General features: G+C 39.9%; 1 protein-coding gene across 36 annotated transcripts in view; it reads right to left on the bottom strand.

The window, feature by feature from the left end:
- Nucleotides 1–459: 459 nt before the first annotated feature.
- Nucleotides 460–20,252, bottom strand: part of TCF4 (transcription factor 4) — a 361,473-nt gene continuing 341,680 nt past the window's right edge. For 23 of the 36 annotated variants that reach the window (XM_004266118.4, XM_033421468.2, XM_033421466.2 and 20 more), the window contains 5 exons: nucleotides 11,305–11,440; nucleotides 9,417–9,579; nucleotides 5,950–6,179; nucleotides 5,316–5,456; nucleotides 460–5,129 (listed from right to left, as the gene is read on the bottom strand). In XM_004266118.4, coding sequence (XP_004266166.1) covers nucleotides 5,320–5,456; nucleotides 5,950–6,179; nucleotides 9,417–9,579; nucleotides 11,305–11,440 — 666 coding nt within the window. In that variant the 3' untranslated portion in view covers nucleotides 460–5,129; nucleotides 5,316–5,319. Of the gene's footprint in view, nucleotides 5,130–5,315; nucleotides 5,457–5,949; nucleotides 6,180–9,412; nucleotides 9,580–11,304; nucleotides 11,441–20,252 lie in introns of those variants that run through there. The other 13 variants (XM_033421470.2, XM_033421472.2, XM_004266117.3 and 10 more) reach the window with 2 other exon arrangements.

Here is a 20,252-nt window from a genome sequence, read left to right as displayed (position 1 = left end):
CTCTTCACAAAGCGATACAATAGATTTTTGACTGAAAAGATCTAGCTGAGGAGGTTCTGCCAATCGACCAACTGATCCAGAAGTTTAAGGCTGACTTGACTTAAGCAAGCTGCAGCCCAACCGAAAACACTGGCAACAATGGCGCAGTTCAAAGCTCTTCAAACGCATAGCTTCCGTGTTACATTAATTAGATTCCTTCAATTAATTAATCCTCTAGACAGTTTTCTTTTTGTTTTGCATGCATCTCGTTCCATTTTCATTAAGGGCATCTCTTCCTTGGTCAGTCATGTGCTTTGCTTTTTCAATTTGTTTTTGTGGGTTTTTTTGTGTTGGTATGTTTTGTTTGTTAAGCTGTCAATATCTCCAACACTTGCAAAATGAAATCTAGAGGCGGCTTTACTTACAGCAGAGAAGCAGAGCTATATGGACAATGCAAAATGAAATGAAACAAGTGTCAGAAACAGTTTATAAAAATGGCACATTTATTGCTACAGAACGGTCATGTACATGACTTCATCGAATAACTACAGATGGGAAACAGGTAATGGCCTAGACCAAGCTGGGTTTATTTTTGTCTTGAAGGAACTCCAGCACACAACCTGTTTAGACACTTCTACAAATCAGAAATACACCAAAAACATGAAAAAATCGAGGCACTCAGCCACACATTGAAAACAAGGTGTAACTGTTTATCTTTTTTTTCTTTTTTTTCAATGTTTTCCCTTTTTTTCTTTTTTTAACAATTTTTTTTTTAGTTTTTAATGCTGCAGCTATGTGTACAGTCGCAAAAAATTTCCCCGCTGCGACCTACAACTAAAAAAAAAAAAAACAAAAACAAAACAAAACAAAAAACAAAAACAAAAAAGCTACCATACAGTTTCATCTCAGTAACACATGGCAAAATAACATCTTTTAAATAGTAAAATAAAGTAACAAACTTTTACTCATAATGATTCCAAAAATCTACAAAGAAGAAATATTCAGAATCTGACAATTTTTTTTTGTAATATTCATGGTATAAAAGGATTGCTCCTGCGAAAAATAAGCCAAATATATTTTTTATTTTTAAATTTAGTTTTTTTCCTACTAGGGTGTACTACAGTCTATTTTATAGCAAAAAGAGCACTAGACAAACAAAGCTTTATAACAAAAAGCCAGGCACTGATACATGGTAAATCTCTGCTTTTTTTTTTCTTATCTTCACTTAATTGCATCACAAGTAACAAGAATGAAAAAGGCCACAGTTCATATATTTTCACCATTACATATGTCTATAATACTTGAAATGAGTATGGCAAAACCAGCACTGCACAAAGATGAGTCCACTTCAAGTCCCATGAGAGAGAGCATGTCTCTAAAGAAAAACAAACAGAACCAAAGCAAAATAAAAAGAGAGGCCTAAAGGCCTTGGTGCCCCATTGTGTTGGAATTCCTCATATTCCATCTTGACTTTTTTTTTTTTGTTTCCAGTCAGCCAGCAGACTAAATTTTTGTGCTTGTTTATGCTGAAATCGTTTCATTCCTGACTCAAGTTCACTTTTGGACACAGATCATATTCTGCCTGTTGGATCCAAGACGAAAATCCTCTTAACCCCCAAGTCTTGGTTCAACACCCTCCCTCCACCCCCCCGCCCCATTCCCTCATCAAAATAAAGATCACAAATAAAAAAAAAAAATCAAGAAATAGGAAAAAGCGAAAAACAAAAAGGAATCGGAAGACTGAATCAGAACCAGTTGCGTTACTGGGTGGACTGACAGTTGTATAAACATTAGTGTTCCTTGCAGCTACACAGAAGACAAATGGGAAAAATGTCTAGATGAACAGATCCCTAGTCTGCATATTCATAAATTACTTGAATGTGGAGGTGGATCAACTGTTCCAAGCTGCTTTTAAAGTCCAAGTCTCTTAAACAGATCCCTAGCCTAAGTATCATCATATACATAGTGTAGTATGGACCCTTAGGAAATTTCTGTAGAGTACTTTAATCCTAACTGTCTTCTGCTAAATTGCATTAGAAAATACAGCGCAGGATACCAATATCTTACCTGGGTTTGATAATTACAAAAGAACAAGAAAAAAAAAAAACACACTACAAAGGCCACATTCCCTTTCATCTTTTTTTTTTTTTTCCTTTTTAATGGGGATACAACCCAATGCACATGGATAGGTGCAGATGTTTCTCCACCAAGCAAAAAGTAGTGAGCAGCTTTTGGTGGCCGTTAGAAAGTTTTTCGCTTATTTCCAAAGGGAATTCCACAATAGAGGTATTACATGACTGATTAATGAATGCATCAAAGCTGGTGAACAATAAATTGCAGCTTTTACTCTGTTTGACTGAGAACAAAATATAAAGCACCAATTTAAAAAATAATCCAAGAACTACGATTTAATTGTTTTTTGCTTTGTTTACAGATTTGAAAAACTTTAAATCAGCTCTATGAAAGCACCTTGATGATAACGTGTATCAAAAGTGCCAACCTTAAAATGTACATCAATGCAGGGAGTGTTTCCAGTTCCCTAAAGAGTAAACACCATATTTTCTTCTATACACTTATCCTGAATGTGATCAGAGGATACCTGCTTCTTATATAATATTGTTCCTAGGGATACCCGCCTTGATAGAGTATACAAAATGAGTGCAGAATGTACCACTAAAAGGAAATCTTCAACATACTGAGGGTACAAGTACACACAGTTTCCATTATTCAGGAGGAGGGGAGAGTATACAATATTGTCTTCCATGCCCTTCTTTGAGCCCCTTTGTTCATTCATTTTCACAGGGTAGCCTCAAAATAACTTTTCATGAAGTCTGATCTCTGCTATTCTAAGGTTTTAATCCACCTCCACATTTTAGGAACTTATCAACAAATCAAACAAAGTATTTTAGTTTTATCACTACTGAACATATTTACAGTTTTCAACACACACACAGCTAATCAAAATGTTTATGGGTTTGTAAAAGATGACCACGTGGTAACTATCTTATTTGTTCTTACATTTTCAGAAATGAACATAAAATTCAGATTCTTGTAGCTCACTATTTCATTTCAATGAGACGGTTTTTAAACCACACCGTTTAAAAAAAAAAAAGGAACAAAAACCGATACAATGTATTAAAACACATAATAACAAGAGTCTACATGTAAAAATATAACTTTTACATACACAATTTCAAAATAATGATACGTTTGCCATTTGTTGCATAAAATTTACAAATGTATTTCATTACTATATAACTGGCAAAACAGGAGAACAGATGGAACATTTAGACCATTTCGATGGGTTTATGGCATTTACTCAGTGCTGATAGGTGGAAAAACTACTTGAACAAGGGATTTTTTTTTTCTTAATACATGCCAAGATTGTGTGGCTGTAAAAACAGAAATGAGTTAGAGACAAAAGGATGCTGACAAATACTTAACTAGGAGCACTATTTCTTTACTGCACTATACACCAAAGTCAATCATTATAAAGATTCACGATGGAAGTTGGTTCAATTGTGCCCAGACGTCAAAGCTAGCTATCTGATGAGTTGCTGTGCCATAGCTTGATCTATGTTTCTATCAAATACGTTAAGTATAAACTTCATTCATACTGGCCAGAGAAATACTGCACTACCCCTCCTCAAGAAAGTGCAACTTAATGCTTTAGGACTTATAAGGCTTGTTATAACGCTGCATGATGATTGAATATTGGCATTTTTTTTTTTTTCAGACAAAGGAGGAGACAGTTAAGTCATCTGCATCTTAGTAAACCCATTTTGAAAAAAAAATCAAGAAAGCAACAAAATCAATCAGCTCTGTCACACTACTTGCAATTTTCTCATTGGATGGTCGTTGAACTTCACTTGTTTTTTTTGTTTTTGTTTTTTTCCAAAAATCTGACCATGTATTCAGAAACACCTCACTGCACACTACTTCTGGCTACACATGTAGGTAACGCTTTAATCATTTTGTTAAATCACAGCCACTTTGATTATGTTATGTTTCCGATGATATAAACATTGGAAGGCACAGTGGTAACATTGTAGCATTCTAACCTTGTACCTCTGAAAATCCCAGAAGAGGGTCACAAACGCAACATTACAATTCAGACAAACTCTTTTTGCCATGTCTTGGTAATGCTGCTTGTTAATATCTACACATGATGTGACTTTTAAGTCCTGTGTTCCCAAAAGACTGAAGAAACAACTTTCTACTTATTTATGAATGAAAAGCAACATCAGGGTCAGCATTTCATCCTGCACTACCCCTCCGGAAGCAGAGTTGGCACTACAGGTTATGAGAACAAACCGGGGAAAGGGACAGAAATAAGACCAAAAAAAAAAAAAAAAAAAAAAAAAAAAAATCCATATTTACAGTAAAATCTTTCTTTTAAAAAAGTTAATCAGTACTATTTTTTTACAGGAGAAAAAAGTCTGAAACAAATGAACAAAAGCTTACCATAGTCACTAAATTTTTAATATATATTTATATATATATTTATATATATATTTGTCATAGGTCTATAAGATCCATCTGTTCCTCCTACCCTAAGGAATGGCTAATGTCATCACTTCGCTGTCATCAGGATGTTTGCTGGTTTTGTTACGAGGGCAGCCGAGCTTCCCTTATTCGATATCCGGTAATTATAAACACTAGCTGACTTGAATACCAACAAAAATGGTCATGTAGTTTTCTTCAGAAGTACACTTTTTCATTATTGCAAGTTTACAATTTTTTTAAATTAAATATTTTTTTTTCAGACTTACAAATTAATTATATATTTTTTTTTTTCCAAAAGAAGTTTAGGCACAAATGCATTGTTCCACAGTGTGGAAAGATTGCCATTCAGTCTCTGGGCTGCGTCTCAGCCTGCACATACTGCTTTGAACATTCTGAATGATATGTTAAAGAGAGTCATCCCCCAAGTTGCACTTGTTTTCTTTCTTTTTTTTTTTTTGTTTTGTTTTTCGGTTTTTTGATCATTGGGAATGCTGAAACCTCTTGCGTCTGCGATTCATAACTACTCAGACTTGTCTTATATTACAAAAAAAGGGGTTAAGGACAAGTGTTTATGTGGGTTTAAGATAATACAGCTGTTAAGGAAGTGGTCTCTTGTATTAATGAAGCAATGTGGCAACTTGGACCTGAGAAAGAAGAGAGAAAGATGAATTAATACGTTTATAACAGAAAAAAGGAAAGCTTTTATTTTTAAACTTGTTTTTTTCTTCCCAAGGGGGAAAAAAAATTTGGGTCAAATATGGCTTTCACGGCTGATGCCTTGGTAAGAGTAACAAAGGAGAGCTTTCAGAAATGGCTGAAAACAAACTTGCCCTTTTACATCTGTCCCATGTGATTGGACGCGTCTCCCATGCCGGGGTGAGGGCCTGCCAAGGAGAGCGGGGGCGGCTCCGAGGACACCTTCTCCTCTTCCCTTCTTTTCAGACATGCAGCTTTCGGATTCAGATTCCTTTCTGTGGAAGAGGAAAGCACAGAGCATTTAGGTCACACCCACGGCTTCTGGTCCAGGGCAGTCATGCAACGTTTCTGTGGGGCTGTTGATCCTTCCTCTCAGTTTCTACCTTCCAGAACAAGAGGACCAGCTAGGAAAATGCACACGACTGTCATTCATTCGCTCAGTGGCTAGTAAAGGTCAAACTCCCTGGTGAAACTCTGCAGCCACTTTACAGTCTGAGAAAGTTGGTAAAGCAAACGTCCCCAGCTCCGGTTACTGAGAGGACCTATGGAAACGTCCTAAGGCAGCATCAGTTACAAGAACAATCCCAGGATTCAGTTACAGGAGAAAGGGGAGCTGCCTCATAGATTTAGATGAGATTGAAGCAATGATTCTGAAGGATGCCTAAGAGTCTACTCTCTGCCCCTGCTCAAGGCCGCCAGAGCATCTCTGCTCTCTCCAGCGGCGTGCAGCCGTGACCTCTGCGTGGAGGCCAGCCGGCCGGCACTGACCTCGGACTTGCTGCTCCAGGCTGAGGATGACGGCCACGGCCTGGTGGAGGATCAGAAGCTTGGTCTGGGGCTTGTCACTCTTGAGGTGCAGCTGCACCATGCGGCCCAGCTCCTTGAACGCCTCATTGATGTCACGGACCCGCAGGCGCTCCCGGGCGTTGTTAGCCATCCTCCTCTCCTTCTCCCGCTCCGCCTTTTGCTCCGGCGTCAGGTCTTCGTCATCGTTATTGCTGCGGGACAAAAGGGAAAACGTGACATTTTCCAATGGGGTGGGGAAAAAGACAGTTTCTAAATTCCTTTTGTTTTCTTTCTGAGTTTTCAGGGAACTCTTCCATCTCAGGATCTTGTCCTTGGCAGAATTTTCCATCCACCTGGGCTTGGCGTTGTTTTAGGTGGCTGTGACAGTCGCTACGCCAGACGTTTGATGTCTCCTGGACATGAAACCCAAACCCAACAGGAGAGGTTCAAGTTGGGGCCCCGAGTGCACCATATGGATGGAGGGGAGCAAAAAGGAAAACATAGCTTCCATCCCTAAGGTTACGCACGGCAGAGCGCTGTCAACTTCAGCTCGAGCTACACTTCAGGACCACGATTCAGAAAGTGTTTTAGACTGAAGCTGTTCTTTCTTAAAAAAAACTTTCATACTGTGACATCCGAAACCCAAGGAGAACCAGGGATTGAAAAATGATGTGGATAGGTCAAAATTAAGACGATGCAGCTCAAACAGGATTAAGAAGGTCCTACATTCAAGACAACAGAGCAATGGGAGTACACACGGGGGCCTGCTGTCTATTAACCAGCTTGGAAGGCTTGGTCAGTCCACTTAATGTATCTGAGTCTCGCTTTTTCCATGTTTTAAATAGAAAGGTTAGAGAAACATCATCTCCATGGCCTTTAACTTTATGGATGTTTATGATTCCCCAGACAAGTGGGGAAACCTGAGTTGACATGAGTTCTAGGCAAACCCAACCCAACCCAACCCAACCCAAACACTTACTGGTTACCAATACCCATGATCTCATTGTGAGTCAAAAATGAAGCCCAAAAGCTCATCCTTGATTATGAGAACAGAGATATCACATGATTCATATCAAAGGCATGGTTGGAGCCAGGAGTCTGGAAGGGGAAGATAACTTCTGTTTCCGGGTGTCATGTGGACAAATTAGAAACTTTTGAATGGGGGGCAAATAGGATGAAGAGCCACCTGGAAAGCACGTCATATCAGGAAGATCTCATGGCGTCAAGGCTTCAATAATTCCTGGGCAATCACGTAAAAGAGAGAGGTGTGGAAGATGTCTCAGGAAGGCAGAACAGAACAGAGCAAAGAACCCTGAGCGGAACTAAATTAATTGCTGAATTAACAATGAATTAATACGAGCAAGAACCTTTTTTGAGTATGAGAGATATAAAAAATGAAGTAAACTTCACTCAAAAGCAAGAGAGTCTTCACTGCAAGAAACAATATCGAGGTGGCCATCCATAAGGACGTTAACCTAGAGATCTGAGCACTGACCCCAAAGACCATCAAGGTGAGCCTCTACTCTAAAGTTCCATGAATCTGAAAGGCTCACAGAATAAAGATGTTAATCACAACCTTCCAGAGCTGGAGGAACACGTGGGAAGTTATCTATTCAATTCAACGCACGCTTAGCGAGTATTGGCTTAAAATGGATAGCCCCGAGTCTTCCACTGTGGAGAATGTCTGGGTAACTTCCAAACCGCACTAAGGATCCACTATGATGGAGAAGCCCCAATCAATCAGAAATGGAGCGGATTCCTGGGTTGCAGCACATGCTGCTCATAAAGATGACGTAAGTAAGCCAAGAACACTTATAAAGGAGGCAGACACCAAAGAAAGATGCTGTAAGACTTGGCTCGTCTTTCCTGTAGGTTAAACTCCCTTCCAGATGGGACTGTCTGCCTCGAATGCGTGCTGGTGAACGCGCAACTAAACTGAACCCATCGGAAAGTGCTCTCTTTCTCCGCCATCTGATTTTCCTCCTCATTTCCTTGCTGGTCCCGCTCTCTCCCACCCGTGACCTCTGCTGATGCCAAGGAAATCAAGATTACTATTAATTCACACCCACATTCTGACACACAAATAGGACGTAATAAGTGAAAAGAGAACAGAGTTGAGTTTCTGCTCATCCCATCCTGAAGTTAAAAATCTGGGTAATGTTTTTACGCATCAAACATATGCGACACCTTTTCCAAAGTGGGCCTGAAAATGGGAATTTGTTTTCCAAGGGTATTCAGGCCAATAATGAATGAGAATTGGTTAACCTCTTATAAATAAATTGGTTATGCGAACAAAACTGCCTAGATTTGGAAAGTCTCGCCTTACAACACGGTTTTGGGGGCCTAAGTAAATGTCAAAACAGTGACCTTTTAAAAGAAGGTTCTTAACAGCGAGTTAAAATGTTGTACTGAAACGTCAAAGAATCCATTGATATGCATGCGTTATGACCGCTAGTTAAATTACCAAGAGCTGACTGATCTAACAGAGAAGCTGGTAAGGATGTGAAAGGCCCTTCTTGGGATGTCTTACCAATGTGGCCAAGTCAGGAAACTCTGTAGCAACGGTGAAAAAGGGTAAGGTAGAAGCTTCCAGAATTTCTGAAACTGTGGTAGAACTTGTAATAAGATTTATCTCAATAACTATAAAGGCAATATGAAAAGGCGGCATGTCCTTAATTCCTAAAGGATGCCAGGTATAACCTTGAGAACGATAGCCTTGAAAAGGGAGGTATCGTCTTAGTACAATTCATTTAGTTTGCAAATAAAAGCCATCCAAGGGAACTGAGGTAAAGAACATGGGTGTCACGATACTCAAAAAAAACAAAAAACAAAAACCAAAAAACCCATCTGGATTATCAGATTAAAGTTCAAGGAGATAGATTCTAGTTTAAAGATATCGGGGACTTAAGAAAACCAACCAGAAGCTATTTCCCTGCAGTTGCAATTTTTCTGCCGAGAGAAAAAAAAAATGAGCAATTTAGGTATTGCTCTTATACATACCAACATGTTTAGAAGAAAGCTGGGAAATCAGTACTTTCTCACTTTTGAGGTAAGAAAAAAGTTACCGTTGCGCATACATCGATTGAGCTTTCAATAGAGCTAAGCTCTCTTTTTAGAAATATTTTCCAAAGAACATTTACGACCAAATTTGTAGAATAAGTATAGTTTTACAAATCGACTGCTTGCATTTGAATCAGTTACAAATTGTTTTTGCCGTGTGTCATTATTAGCACTGGGTCCAAATTCATAAATGCAAAGATATTTTTGGCTTTCCTAGAGTACAGGTATCTCAAACGATACTTTCGTACCTCTAGAGCAAAGCCTTTCACTTTCTTTTCAGCTGCAGATTTACCTGCCAGGAAAAAACTGAATAGTTTCTTCCTGTTCTGTTCACTTCATCAAAGTCCAATAAAGGAATTAAATGAAGCGACAGTATTATATACTGTTACCTAGATCTTGACCTAGTAATGGATTTGATATCCTTCTTGTCGTCATCTAATTTCTTGTCCTCGGAAGATTTCGTGTCTTGCAGGTTTTCATCGCCCTCATCGTCGGATTTGATCTCAGAGCTGCCGGAGGAGACACTCTGGCCCTGCAATCCTGGTGGCATGCCTGCAGAAAAAAAAGAGACCAGGTGACACGGCCACCAAAGCCTCGAGGCACAGACATGCGCACCCCAGACTGGAGAGCTGCCAGCTATACAGTTCAGACCACCGAGCTGTGTGATCTGTCCCTTTTTTTCATGGTCTTTGGTGAAGTTTCAAAAATGCACCTGCAGAAACAAGTTTTCCCTGCATTGGCTCTGAGGTTAAATTCTATTTTGCAATCTTTTGGAGTAGACGGTAATTTCACTGTCTACAAAACATCAACTTAATTGCAATGAAAATCATAATCATGAAAATCACACACCTCAATGTTCTGATTAAGAACCCAAGTAAATATCAGCTATTATATTGAGTTTCTTCCATATGCAATGATTTAACAGAAAAATGTCCTTAAAATATAATTCCCAGGGAGTATATCTAAATATGTACAGTCAAGACTTCAATAGATACCCTAATGATATTCTGAAATTAGGCTTCTCTTATCCTCAAGGAGTAATCAGCATTTAAAAATGGTACCTATGGAAAGCAGTTACTGCTCAATGAAGACATTTCTAGCTCTATTACTGCTCAACTTTCCAAGGTCACAATATATTTTAAAACGTGACCCTAATGTAATCATTTATTTCTAAGCTAGAAGTGCGTCTATTTAGTGTTTCCTTCTATTTGTAGAGTCTAGAACTTTATCACTCAAACTCTCGTCAGTGGACCGGGAGCATCCTTATCCCCTGGGAGCCCATTAGAAATGCAGGACCCCAGGGGCTTCCCTGGTGGCGCAGCGGTTGAGAGTCCGCCTGCCGATGCAGGGGACGCGGGTTCGTGCCCCGGTCCGGGAGGATCTCACATGCCGCGGAGCGGCTGGGCCCGTGAGCCATGGCCGCTGAGCCTGCGTGTCCGGAGCCTGTGCTCCGCGACGGGAGAGGCCACAGCAGTGAGAGGCCCGCGTACCGCAAAAAACAAAACAAAAACAAAAAGAAAAAAGAAAGGGCCATCAAAGTATTACTATTCAATTAAAAATGGCGGCACACCCACGTGTATAATTCACGCCCAAGATTCTTACAATGCTTAACAGGTGGGCAAATGCTTATACATATTATTCATTCTTGTGCCACTGTTATCATTTTTATTCTCAACGTGAGGGGAATGAGGAGATGTTATGTAAGCATTTTCGGGTCACCTGGCCAGCCAGTCGCACAAGGACCCTGGGACCCAGGTCTTGCCCCTGCGGCACAGCTACCTGGGGTCCTGGGAAGCCGAAAGGAGTCAGTGGTACGAGGCAATAAGGACGGGGCTTGATGACTCAAGAGCGAAAATCATCCCAGTTCCATGTTTGTAATGTACCTACATTTCCTTCCATCGTAAGCAACAGAAACCATTTCCTTCCTTCCTCTTCATTTGGAAACATCACTGTCAGGCTACAACTAACCACATTAAAGGATATTAATGAGCACAATGTGGAAATAGCTAAAATCACATTTCCTCTCATAAGGCTGTGGTCTCATTCCCTGCTGAAACAGGAGCAGGATTTCCGAGGATGCTGGAGCAAAACAGTTACTGAAGAAACACAATTAGCCAGCGACGTTTGAAATCCTTTCCCATTTACTTACCATCTTTGTATCAAAATGGATTCTTGGTGATCTGCCAGTGCTTCCTGAGGGATGAATGAGTAAGCACGGGATCCACACGGGATCTATTGTTTCAGTGAGATCAGAAGCGCCCGCGGAGGCGGACCTACCTCTGTAAGGGTCCTGGGGTGGGTTCAAATCAGGGGACGTTGCAGACTGGACAGGAAGCTGTGGAACTGGCACCTGGTTTGGGACAAGAGAATGGCTGCCCCTCAGGGCCACGCCATCTTCACGATGGGCCCCAACCTGAAAGGGCAAGAGGAACCGTAGAGTTTAGTGGGAATCAGAGGTGTGACGGCTACTTCCAGGGCAGCAAGGACCCAATGAAGGGAGACTAACCTTTGAAAAACAATACTCCCAAATGCATTTCACTAGAGGGCGCTAAAGGACCACGCATGCACCTAGAGTACCCAGCAAAAAACACTTCAACACTCAGTAAGATGCTGTGCTGTACATCCAGTGACAAATATGGCAGAGTAGCTCAGGCAGGTAAAACGTCAAATTGTCTCCCAGGGTGCTGCAGTGGAGTGCACTGATTCGTACCCATCTGTCTTCTATCATGTCCGCCAACAGATCTGACAATTATCTTAATGCCCATATGCTTAATTGTGGTCTCCTCAATTCCCCCATTGCTATCGGAAATCCTACAGGAATTTCAATTTGGCATTCAACTTTCATTTCAGGGGATAAGATTCTCAGGCCTGCCATTTTTTTTTTTCCATAATGCCAGCTAAGCCACTGACAGCGGAAGCTACAGCAGTATGGGACATAGCCCCTGCTCGGTACAAGTATAATAAAATGTCACCTGGCTTTCCAAAACTGGCAGCCCATTCCAAATTAATGTTTACTGTATTTCCTCAGCTGCTGAGTTCCAAATCCAAAGGGGGACCGTTTCTGCCAATGCCACCATACCGGAAAATGTACCAATAAAGGTTTTATTAAACACACCAGTAATGCCATCATTGCCATGCAAAGATGTTTGGACATTTTTCCATATTTTTTTTCCCTATTCTGATCCTAGAAAGACACCATATTGTAAACACTCTCTATGCTTCCAAGAATAAAATTATAGAGTACAGCGTGATGACTTGGTCTGAAAAAAATACTGCTGAGCTTTTTATTAACTACTACTACCTACTCTGGGGTCCAGAGATGTTGACCTTGTGGCATTGAGACAGCAATCACTGACTTTATCGTGTACACCTTCAAGTAAGACCAGTAAGCATTTGCAGACCAATAGGAACATGAGTAGCGTTTTCAATGGCATTTCCAAATAGTTATTTTCTTAGCCTATTGTTAGGTGAACGTTGACACAGGACAGTGGGTCTAACACTAAAAATACTTATCCATGAATTTATACGGCTATGAAGCAAAAAGTGTAATTTTTTCCCAATCCAAAATCTGAAACCACGAAGCAGAATCATCACTCTTTTGCTACCCAGTGTTTTAAAAGAGTATTTCCACAAAGTGCAACAATAATAAGAATCTGAACTAGCAACAATAAAATTCACAGAACCAAATGAAGCATGTGCTATCTAAAGGCAGCCTAGCATAAAGTGTCACCTTTATATCCTCCAAAACAATACAGAAGAAAATAATTCAGGGAGAGAGAGGAGGATCATATAAATCCTACTAACTGCCCAGATTCAAAATACAGCAAAAATAAAACCATTATATATAAAATGGATAAAAAACAAGGTCCTACCATATAGCACAGGGAACTACATTCAATATCCTGTGATTAACCATAATGGAAAAGAATATGAAAAAGAATGTATAACTGAATCACTTTGCTGTACAGCAGAAATTGATACAACATTGTAAATCAGCTACACTTCAATAAAATAAATTTTAAAAAAAGTTAAAACAAAATACAGCAAAAATAGCAAAGGATTTAAGGACTCAGGAGCAGCAGGACATATAAATGAATGTTGTAGCCGAGAGATCTGGGGAGTCCAGTGTTTTCTGCTACTCGGGTGCCCGTGTGCCTTCGCAGAACAATCTGAATGGTGGTCATTTAGTGTCTATGTGGATGCTTCAAATATATTAAGACCCTGATTATCTCCCAAAGCAGCTCACTCCATTTTCACCACAAGTTGGCCTCCTTGTACATTCCACCCAATGGTCCTAGATTCAACTTCTGGAGTTCCATGGAATAAGTGTCAGCCCTTCTCACATATTTAACACCATTGCCATGCCACTCCCATTTTTCATCAGTAACTGAAGCCTAATCTTTTATAGGTAGAGCATGCCCACCCAATTCCCTTCAACCATTTCTCACTCTTCGTGTATTGTTTTTATTTTCCTTCCAGACCAAAGAGTGGTAGCTGTTTTCCATTTTTGTATCTGTGCATTTAGAAGACTGATTCAGTCAGTGATTATCCTTTCAATCTGAGATGTCCACTTGCAAGCATGACTTTTACAGCCCCTGATCAAATGGTAGCTCTTTAAGACTGTCCATCAATGTTAACCTAAATAATTACCCAAGTGTTGATTCAGTTACTGGCATTCCCAATGGATTTCATTTCTTTCCACAAAGGATGATTCTAAGTTGGAATCACTGAAGGTAACCACGGATTTGAGCACAGCAGAGATTCTCGTACTCTCCTCCTATTTTAGAGTCATCCTATTAAAACCCTCAAGCCTTCTTTGTGGGCAGCTACGATGCAATTCAAGGTTAATATTTTGTTTTTGAATTAAAATATATTCAGTTATTAATCTTGAAATTTCTTTATTTTTCCCTTCTAGACACGTTTAGCTTTTAAAAGAGGATAGAAGAACCTACAACCAATAACCTTTCTATTTTCTTTCCCTCAACTGTAAGTGAAAGACTGCAACTGAGTGAAAATTATACAGTAATGAGAATTAATATGTAGATTATAACTGTAACTGGTCTTTGTTTGCTGTATAGGTATAATCATGGGTAAGTTGCTCAAATCCAAAACAGAGAAAATAACATTGGCGGTTACAGAGAGTAAGTTCCAGGTTTATTGCAAGGAGTAGTAGTATGCGTGACAGCTAGTACACAAAGGTACACAATAATTATTGATATTGTTAGGTGTTCCAGCTGAAAATACTTGCATACTACATAAAATAAGAGTCTACATAGTTCAAGAAACCTTAGAACTCAAGCTACTTTCACTTACAATCCCTTTGCACTCTGTCTCTATTTTGTTTATATCCATTTGAGTTTAAATCTTTCTCCTGCAGAACGACAGTAAAATGTTAAATGATCTATAAGCATGTTTGATAGTTGTTCCAACTAGGTTTTTGGCTTTTAGTCACGCATGTTAGCTAACTTTATTTTCTATAGATCATCTCAAATAATACATCATTTTCCATAAAGGAAGTTGGAAACAATGTTATCCTTGACATTCGAAGGTCTCCCTTGTAAACTATGTATATTCCAGGTCAAATGAATGACTAATGATAGGTCCACATCCATGGACCCATCTAATTAGCTTGATTCTCCAGGATCAATTCCATTGCCTGTGGCTGTGGAATAGTATTCCGATCTGAAGAATTAGCTTTGCTTTACGTGTTTCCTTGACCACAGACAGCATTTCCTAACCCTGTTTACATCTCCCTCAGAAACATTATTTCTGGTCACATAAGAGACAAGGAAAAACACCGCAGTGAATGGCCAGCACAAACCCATCAACAGAATAACTCAGAAATAGACGGAGAAACCAATACTGCCTTCTGTATATATGAGGGTCAGGATTTGTCCACTTACAAATATAATAATAGTGTAACCAGAAAAAAAGCAGATTCCTTTAACCTACAAATCAATTCTAAGGATGGCACCCAGAAAATCCAAACTTCATTAAAGCCCTATTTTCATAAACCTTTTCATCTAGATAAGCAATAAAGTTAAAAGGCAGCCTATTGAAAGCTTAGCTTTATCAATATTGATTGTAAACTTTTTTTGCAGTCTTTAAGAATACAGTCATCTTATAGCCACATACAATATGGTTTTAGATATATCTATGCTAAAAGTAGAAGAACTAAAATCTAAAAATTATTCAATAATTATCAGTTGACTGATCCAAGAGTACACTTATTAATTCAACAAATATTTCCTAATCTAGCCCATGCTTGTCACTCTGACAGGTACTGGGGACAGGGTGCTGAATAATTTAGAAGTGGCCCCTGTCCTCATGGAGCTTATAAGCGATTCTTGGTGGGATTCTCGTGGAGCGATCAATTTAGTGTGCTGGTTTCAATAGGAAGGACCAGAGACTCATTCCAGCTGGCTCAGGTAAAAGGAGATTTAACAGGAAGATTTCTGTGATCTACGTTTTGGGCCTGGAGAACTCTCGGGACCTAAGGCCACCCCTTGTGTCTCTGGAGCTGTTCCAGCCTCTCTCCTTCTTCTGTTGGTACCTCTGTCTCTCTCTGGCTTCTGCCCGCTCAGAACTATGGCCTGGACACTTCACAGGAGTTCCCAGTACATCCTTTCAGGTTCTGAATCTGCTCCTAACTCCCTCTCTGTCTTAGAATTTCTGAGTTCAGAATGCCAAGATCACCAGATGGTCCAGCTCATCATTTTGAAGCAGACACAGGCCACCCACTGAATGGGCTAGCCTGGGATCAGGTGTCCTCACCCCTGGTCCAATGAGCTATAAAAGAAGAGGGGGAGGCAAGATCACGTGGTCCAAACATGGCTGCCCCTTCCTCGGGCCCCCATAAATCATGGCTCTTATGTGCAGATATCTAAGTTTCATTGTATCTTAGGACAAGGAATATTCAAATTCTGACGCAGCTATTTAAATTCTCCAGCGTGACTTTATCACTGGGAATTACTAAATACTTTTAGAAGTGTATTACCTCTTTTGAATCACATAAGCACCATATCATTTTAAATAATCTTACTTTCTGAGGAAAGAATTGATATATTAAGAACACTTTTCAATCACAGTATATAGACTTTAAGGGAAGGGTCTGGGGAGACCTGGATACCAGTTAGGACAAACTTCTCATTTTACAAAGAAGAAAGCAAAGGCTGAAATGGTTAAGTGACTTAGAGAACATCTGGTTAGAGGACTAAAACAGATTTTGAACTCAGAAAACTTATAACAACATTGAACAACTTGATTGGGCATATATTATATATATATGTATGTATGTATGTATGCATGTACATATATACACACACAAGCACACACACATAGGGATGGGGAGCAGAGTTTAGGGACAAATGGGGTTACTTCCTGGAGTTTTCATTTTAAAACAGTGTGTTTGTGTGTGTGTGTGTGTGTGTGTGTGTGTGTGTGCACAAATACATAGATGCAGATATAAAAATCATTTTAGTTTTCCTTATCATAGGGGGAAAAACATCATGGTCCACCAACTCAGGCCAAGTCCAAGATGTCTAACTAAATTACAAATTTCAATATTTGCCACGACTTCTCCAACATAAACAGATTTAAAAGATATGCAGGGCTTCCCTGGTGGCGCAGTGGTTGAGAGTCCACCTGCCGATGCAGGGGACATGGGTTCGTGCCCCGGTCCGGGAGGATCCCACATGCCGCGGAGCGGCTGGGCCCGTGAGCCATGGCCGCTGAGCCTGCGCGTCCGGAGCCTGTGCTCCGCAACGGGAGAGAGGCCACAACGGTGAGAGGCCCGCGTACCGCAAAAAAAAAAAAAAAAAAAAGATATGCAGTTTCAAATTAGGTGGCTGCTGGCAAGGCTGTTGTTATGTGCGGATGCAAAGAGAGCATCCTGGTAAATGTCCTTATCCTGGTCCTCAAGCTAAAAACAAACACCACAAACAAAAAAGGCATTCAATGTTTCTGCTCTCTTTGTTTCCAGGGAGTATTGTGAAAGTAATTATTCTGTTGTATTTAAGAGGCCTATTTCATGGATGGGAAAATGTATTAAATTTCATTTGGCAGTTATTCAATCCTCGTTAACGTTATCTCCAGAGATAACTGCTTCAAAACAGGCTTTCAGACCTCAGTTCTTTCTCCTCTACCATAATCCTTCTAAAAGAGTGTAGGATGGAAACTTTAGGAAACTTGTCATCAATTTCTAGACCTGCGAAAATGACACAAAACCAGAAATGCTGTTAGAAACATTTAGCTCAAAACGAAAGTTTGTAATTAATGGCATGAGGTTCAAAATCTTCCTTTTGACAGAGGTGTTTTTTAGAAAGAAGAAAAATAACAACAAGAAAATGGGGCAAAGAAAAAAGTCCTGGTAACTTTTACTTTTCTCTCTTCTTTCTCTTGTTTTGCCATAATCATAAAAAAAAAAAAGCTGATGGGCTGGTTCTTTTTATTGTAATTGGACACCCATTGACAGAGAAAACAGTTTTGGTGTCTGAACTGTAATCTCCCCATGAAATATCAATTATACATGACAGTCATAGAGTGCTAGATTTCAGTTTCAATTATCTTGCCAGATCTGTCTGTGTCATATTAGAGGAAAGCAAACATTTTCTCAAATGTGCAAAAAATACCATTGAGTCCAAAAGGTGCATCTTTTAAAGAAGTGGGAAGTGGTCCTGCAAACTTTAATAGCTCACAGATGGGGACTCGGAAGTTCATGAAATAGCAGTGTAGACACTGTGAGGAACAATATTGGAGGCACCAAATTCTGTAGAAAATGAGACTAGGCTCTGATAACCAACGCTTTCGTGCGAAAAAGCCCTGACATCTGGGACACCCTTCAACCACGAATATAATTTCCATACTCCTCAGTTTTAAAAAAATTATCAGACCATTTAAAAAAATTCATGTGATTAAACCATTAAAAGGACTTTTCACTAAAGTCAGATCTGGATTGAATTCTTTAGTTTGGATTTCGATTCTTAAAATGTTTATTGGGAGAAGGCCTCCTCATTTTCTTAAAAACACCTGTTTTTTTCCCCCAGAAATTTCACAGCTTCACTTAGGCTTTGCCTGAAGTAAGGTTAATTCCTTACTGGGCAATTCTTGGAAATGTATTTAATGCTTATTCCCCAGATGATAAAATAACTTTCGAGAGGATTTAAACACAATCTAAATGACCCTGACCTTGGCAGTGTCATGGGATCAGCTAGGCTGAAACTCCCCTGATGTCCACCAAAATGGTTAAAGATGAATGATTCTGCGATCTAGTTTGAGAGATGCAAACGGCCGTTACCTGATTTCAGTTCATCTTTTTATATTTTTTTTCTTAACTCATAAGTTCCATCTAGTGAAACTGTTTCATTTCTCTCCTCTGCATACCCACCCTCCACCCCCAATTCTCTACATCATTTTCCTACACAGGAAACCAGAACTGGATGCAGCCCACCAAGCGGGGACCTCTGTGGGTGGTTAGCAGTCCATTCCATCCCTTCCTTCCCCGGGGCAGCAAGTTAGTAAGTAGGCTGGAGGGAAATAAAGTTAATCCATGCCTAGTGAACCAAGCCCATGTAGCACAGAGATTATGGTGCACTTTTGCAATTACTTGTAAGCAGCTTCTTTTGTCTAGTGTGAAGGAAAAGACAACTGGACACTTGATGTGTACTTGGAATTTCGGGTCCCCCCGGTGTAAACACACCGGTGTGAGGCCGACTGGCACACAAAGTGCTCTGTAGCCAGCCCAGGAAGTCCGTCACTAGGGATTCATCCTTACCTAGCTGGCCTTAGTTTTAAATTTTTTTAATTAATTTTTATTGGAGTATAGTTGATTTACAATGTTGTGTTAGTTTCTTTGCTGTACAGCAAAGTGAATCAGTTATACATACACACATATCCACTCTTTTGTAGAGTCACAGATGTGGAAAACAAACATGGTTACCAAGGGGGAAAGGGGGGGTGGATAAATTGGGAGATTGGGGTTGATATATACACACTACTATATATAAAATAGATAACTAATAAGAACCTACTGTATAGCACAGGGAACTCTACTCAATACTCTCTAATGACCTATAATGGGGAAACAATCAGGCCTTTATTTTTTAAATGCTTTTTTTATTATCCAATTAACATCCGCTGATTTTAACATATTCGGAAAGGCAATGGAAGTGTGAAGAAGCTTGCCTGAACAATAAAACATTTCTTTCCCATCACTTCCAAAATACTCAGCTTGTAAATGCTATATCCTCTGCGTATCACTTGGTCTCTTGGATATCAAGTTTCCAGCATGGCTTTTCATTGTTCTATGGATTAAGTCTAAGATCAATACCTTATGCTTCTGGGTCCTTCACCTGGACACCAGAGGACGATGCTTGTACCCTCCTATTCTTAAATTCCTTCATCTCAATATTCAGTTACCTACTTGTGGCCCCTCATCTGCTGCCTTCACTCCCACATCCCTAAGGCTTGAGCTAAGCCCTTCCTCTTCTGTCCCCCAGGGCTGGTTTCCTCCCCATGACCCCTGAACACTTCTCTTTCATTAGTCCCACAGACCCCCATACTCTCATTCCTCCTAGACTGTCTGGGTCTCCAGAACACTCATCATCTTGCTGGATCTGGACAGGGCTCTCCCCTGATGGTTCATTATGGACACCACCCTTAAAACACGCTCCAGGCCACTGTCTAACGGGGCAGGGCATACGCATCAATGATTTTGTTTTGCTGCTATTCACAAAGCCTATACTTGTCTTTTTTTTTTTCGTTTTTTTTGGCCGTGCCACGTGGCATGCAGGATCTTAGTTCCCTGACCATGGATCAAACCCGTGCCCCCTGCAGTGGAAGCGCGGAGTCTTAACCACTGGACCACCAGGGAAGTCCCAAGCCTATACTTGTCTTGGAATGTAATTATCCCAAGGGCAAGCACTGGCTCCTTGTACAGGGCTGTAATATCACAAGGTGCAATTAGTTACTTCCTAAACCGGAAATGATGACACCATTGGCATATATCTCGTGAGACTATCTGAAATCTAAAAGCTTTCGGTACTGTCGAATATAGGTTTAGCATGTTTCTATCAAAAAATAAACATTTCATTTATTCAACGAATGCCTTAGGAATGCCTATTATATGCAAGCCACTGCAGGAAAAAATAATAAAAGATAGATGTATGTATTCCTTTACAACCTCTTACATCTTAAAGAGGAATTAATATAATTACTATATATAGGGC

The sequence above is a fragment of the Orcinus orca genome, chromosome 15 (genome assembly GCF_937001465.1).
Source record: "Orcinus orca chromosome 15, mOrcOrc1.1, whole genome shotgun sequence".
Classification (NCBI taxonomy): domain Eukaryota; kingdom Metazoa; phylum Chordata; class Mammalia; order Artiodactyla; family Delphinidae; genus Orcinus; species Orcinus orca.
Note: the sequence above shows the minus strand (reverse complement) of the source record. Positions and strands in the feature narration are given on the sequence as shown.